At 34.7% G+C, this 4,382-nt stretch overlaps 1 protein-coding gene across 1 annotated transcript in view; it reads left to right on the plus strand.

The window, feature by feature from the left end:
• The first annotated feature begins 875 nt into the window (after window positions 1-875).
• LOC142344208 (uncharacterized) overlaps window positions 876-4,382 on the plus strand; it is a 5,259-nt gene continuing 1,752 nt past the window's right edge. Inside the window, exons 1-3 of the mRNA XM_075395757.1 lie at window positions 876-1,007; window positions 1,272-1,339; window positions 1,452-1,569. Coding sequence (XP_075251872.1) covers window positions 917-1,007; window positions 1,272-1,339; window positions 1,452-1,569 — 277 coding nt within the window. The 5' untranslated portion in view covers window positions 876-916. The remainder of the gene's footprint in view (window positions 1,008-1,271; window positions 1,340-1,451; window positions 1,570-4,382) is intronic.

A 4,382-nucleotide genomic window follows, 5' to 3' on the forward strand; every position in this document is an offset into this window, starting at 1 on the left:
ATGTGCTATCCGAGAGAAGTTTCTTTGTCGATCTTGGTATAAACTTTGGATAAAAATTAGTTATCATGGATTTGCCATGGATTTGTTTCGATGTTTTATCGTTTACTTTGTCAATTAGATTGTCAATCACTTTGTTGTTTTGTCGGTGGAAAGCATTTTCGTCTTTGAGTTGTAATAATAATTTATTCAAATTCAAACATTCACTTATCAAGTCTTCTTTCTTCATTTTCTCGAAATCGTTCCTCTTTCTGTACCTCTGTCATTGTTTTCAAAAAAAGCTGTGGTTTGTTTGTGTTTTACAAAAAGTGCATGCGGCTGACTCCGACATAAGTAACTACTGTGCAAATTGGAGAATAAACCGATATGTATCACGGATTGGGCTCCGGGCACTGAAAAGATGTTCTTAAAGCACCAGAAAGTACCATTTGAGGGTACAGCTATATCTGTAATGCCTCTCTCAGAGAATTTGGAAGCATATTGTATTGGATTCAGCATCTCGTTTCTATGATCTGCCCATGGACGGCCTTCCATTCAAGATTTCCAAAAAAATTACTATTTGATAAGCTTGATATAATGACAAACTTACTCACAGGGTGAAAACCCCATGGTATATCCCTAAAGACTTCGCTACTACTACTAATGCCGCAAAATTCAATTTTTGTACTGCTACATACGACACTGACAGTTATGTTGAAATGCACGTGCACTCAGGGGTGCAAATAATCTGCACTCACTTAGCTGGGTGCACAAGCGGAAAAAATGAACGGGTAACTTGAAGATGATATGTCGAAGACAGTGACGACGATTATTAGAAAGTTCATTTTCAACTGGAAACTATTCGAATTTCTATGATTATTATTTTTTTAGCATTTATTCGAGCACCAACGTATGACTTTTTTGTACAGATTTCAGAAAAATGAACATGAACCAAATGAACATGAACAACATGAACCCAATGAACATGAACCAAATGGTTGCGCCTCCTGCTCCTGAGCAGCCTAAGAAAAGTAAGCACTTGGTATTAGCACTATTGTACCAAGCATGACTTTTTTCTGCTTTCAATTTATGAAATATAATGTAGTCAAGTCTCTCCGGGTATAGCAGAATTCAAGGGTCTTTCCCGTTATAACCCCCCATCCACCACCCCAACTTAGTTTTCACATAACGTATAGCCCCAAAATTACCATTAATACACCACAACAGAGGCTGACACCCAAATTTGATGCTTGATTCTAAATTGATAATTTTGAAGACAAAATAATGCATTTTAGGAGGTGGTGGATTTGCAAAAGATGTGCAGCTATCGAAGGAACTGGCTGCTCTCGTTGGCAGCGACAGAGTAAGTTTTTATTTGAATTAAAAGAGTAATGGATCTCCGTTGTTTGTCCTATGACATGTGCTTGACAGAACGAAAAGGCAGTTTGAAAACAGTTTGTAAAATGGGGTTTTAGATGCCGCGATTCGAGATCATCAAGAAGCTATGGCAGATCATCCGATCGAGGAAGCTACAAGATCCTTCCAACAGACAGTACATCATGCTCCGTGACCCCGACATGATGCTAGTCTTCCGTTAGTTACCATCTTAGATAACAGTTCTATTTTTCACTCAACTTTCGCGTTGCATAGTGGTAAAGAGAGAACATATCCGTTCTTCCTAGTTAATAGCCGCCAAGCGATAGGTTTTTACAATTCAAAGAATTTGATCTGTATTGGGGCGCTGTCTTTTTTTTAGATCTGTTCACACATTTTCATGATTTCTGAACTCCAATTGGATAGTGATTTTGGTCACACCAAAACAGGAAGTGTAGCGAAAAAGCGAGTGGTCTTGCGGCGTAAATTTTTTCGCTCTAATTTTAAAGTAGAGTGAGAAAACGGTGTTTGAACAAAAATTCGCTTTCTCGGTAGTGGTCTTTTGTTCACATGCGGCAATTTCACTTTGATGTTTACTGTTTTTTTTTCGATTTTTGGATCGAATTTTTTTCTAAATGGTTTTCCCAATCCATTCGCAGCTCATTCTAGGCCTAGTTTTTTGTTCACATGCGGCATTTTGACATTGATGTTGTTCTTTTTTAATAGCCGCACAGCGACAGCTGGGGCTATTATTGGCCTTCTCTTGGTTTTTTATTTCGTGGTCGCGATTTTTGTTACGACCATATGACGTCACAATCACTTCAAATCTGCCTTTTGTTCATTCGTTCATGCAATTTCAACTGAAGTGCGGGTGTGACCTCATTTTTCGCTCTTAGTGGAGCGAGTTTTTTGTTCATTCGCGTGATTAAATTTTTGGTCACACTTGAGTTACTTCTCTCAAAAATGACTTCCTCACTTGAAGTTGACTTTTATCTACTTTAATTCAAAGAGATAAGGTCAAATGGGCGTGTGTCACTCTAAATGAAGATTATTTGAGAGCAGCTAATAGAGGCAGCAAAAACTTATACAGATTTTTAAATATAACATATCGGCCTTCAATGAAAAGACGAATTTTTTTGGTCTGTCTTTTTTACTGTTTTTTTGAGACTGCAGATCTACAAAGCTATTGCGGCTATTTTTGGGCAATCTGCCAGCTATGTTTTATTTTTTTGAACTGATTTTTTTAAAATGGTTTTCCCAATTCACTCATAGTCCGTTCCAGGTCTAGGTTTTCTGTTTAGTCGAAGAAAACTTTGATTTGTACGTCAGGACTTGTCCTGCTTTTTTTTTTATTTCGTCGTCAAAATATTTGTTACGACCATTTGACGTCACAATCACTTCAAATCTTCTTTTTGTTCATTCGTTCATGCAATTTCAACTGAATTGCGTGCGTGGCGTGGTTTTTCACTCTTAGTGGAGCGAGTTTTTTTTATCATTCGCGGCGTTATTAAATTTTTGGTCACACGTGACTTACTCACTCTCAAAAACGACTTCCTCACTCTGAAATTGACTTTTAATTACCTTAATTCAAAGAGATAAGGTCAAGTGAGTGCGCGTCACTCTAATTGAAGGGTATTTGAGAGCAGCTAATAGAAACAGCAATAAGTTACAGACTCTTAATCAAAATTTAGCGTCTCATTTCTTAATGAAAAGATTTTTTTAAGTTTGTCTTTAATCTTTTTGAGACTGCAGATCTACAAAGCTTTTACGGCTATTTTCTGGCAATCTGCCAGCTAGGTTTTTTATCAAGTTTTGTTGAAACTGTTTTTTTTGTTGATAGCAGCAAAGCTATAGCGGGGGGCTAATAATGGTCTTCTCTTGTTTTACGTGTAGAATAAAAGGATTGGTTTTCTTGAGGTTTCTTTTACCGGAAGTACTATCTGTTCCGACGACGTTTTGATGTAAAATTACCGTGTAAACTTATTTTTTTGTTTATACGCTAGCTTGAGTGAATGACTACTTCGAAAAGTGACCTTTTTAGGGAAAGGGAGGGCGATAGAACATTGCAGAAAGGTAACCATTTTTATCCGGTTTTTTGTCTGTTTGGCTTCTAGTTTAGGTTTTTGTTGTGGAAACAATTATTGATCGACAGTGCATCAATCTGTAACCCTCTGTCATTGACCATGTTTTTAAGAGCCCAATATTTTGTATTAAATGCTAAGGTTGTTCATTTTCTAAACTTTATTTTAAATTTTTGGTTTTTCATTAACTTTAAGAAGTTAATGAAAAACCAAAAATTTAAAATAAGTGGATCTTTAAGCGGATTTTTTGTAAGCAGTTGTAAGTGTATATTTTGATATCCTTCTGATAATTCATACCTTAAGTTTCCCTGTTTTTGAGTTGGGGTCATTTTGTGTAAATACTTTATTTGATTTAGTAGAATGAGGCTTTCTATTCACCATAAAGGATTTTAATTTCGTGTTATTGTACTCATTTATCTTTTGTTGTAAATCAATGAAATTGTTTTTGTTATTGGGATTTTAGCAATCTTTGACCTTTCCAGAAAAATTATTCAATGCATCAAAGCTTTGAATTTTGTTTTCACTGTTTTTTACAGAAGGATGGCTGTGCTATTTTAAAGAACTTCCTACGACAGATAACGGAATGTACTAGTTTTTCTTCGTAATTTTCAGAGTTATGAGGATTCCCTTTCATACTAATTTTTATTACCTCCATGTAACCTCCACAATCGAGAAGTTGGCACTGTTTTGATCCGTTTTTCGCAAGTAAATATATATAAATATATATATATAAAATATATATATATATATATATATATATATATATATATATTATATATATATATATATATATATATATATATATATGTTAGTACATCTATATATATATATATATGTTAGTACATCTATATATATATATATATATAATATATATATGTAAGTATCTATATATTTAACCTAAATTTTTTATTTGCTCTGCTTTTCTGAATTGTTTTTCTTGGCTCTGCTTTT

The sequence above is a fragment of the Convolutriloba macropyga genome, chromosome 8, assembly GCF_964194025.1.
Source record: "Convolutriloba macropyga chromosome 8, txConMacr16.3, whole genome shotgun sequence".
NCBI lineage: Eukaryota > Metazoa > Xenacoelomorpha > Acoela > Convolutidae > Convolutriloba > Convolutriloba macropyga.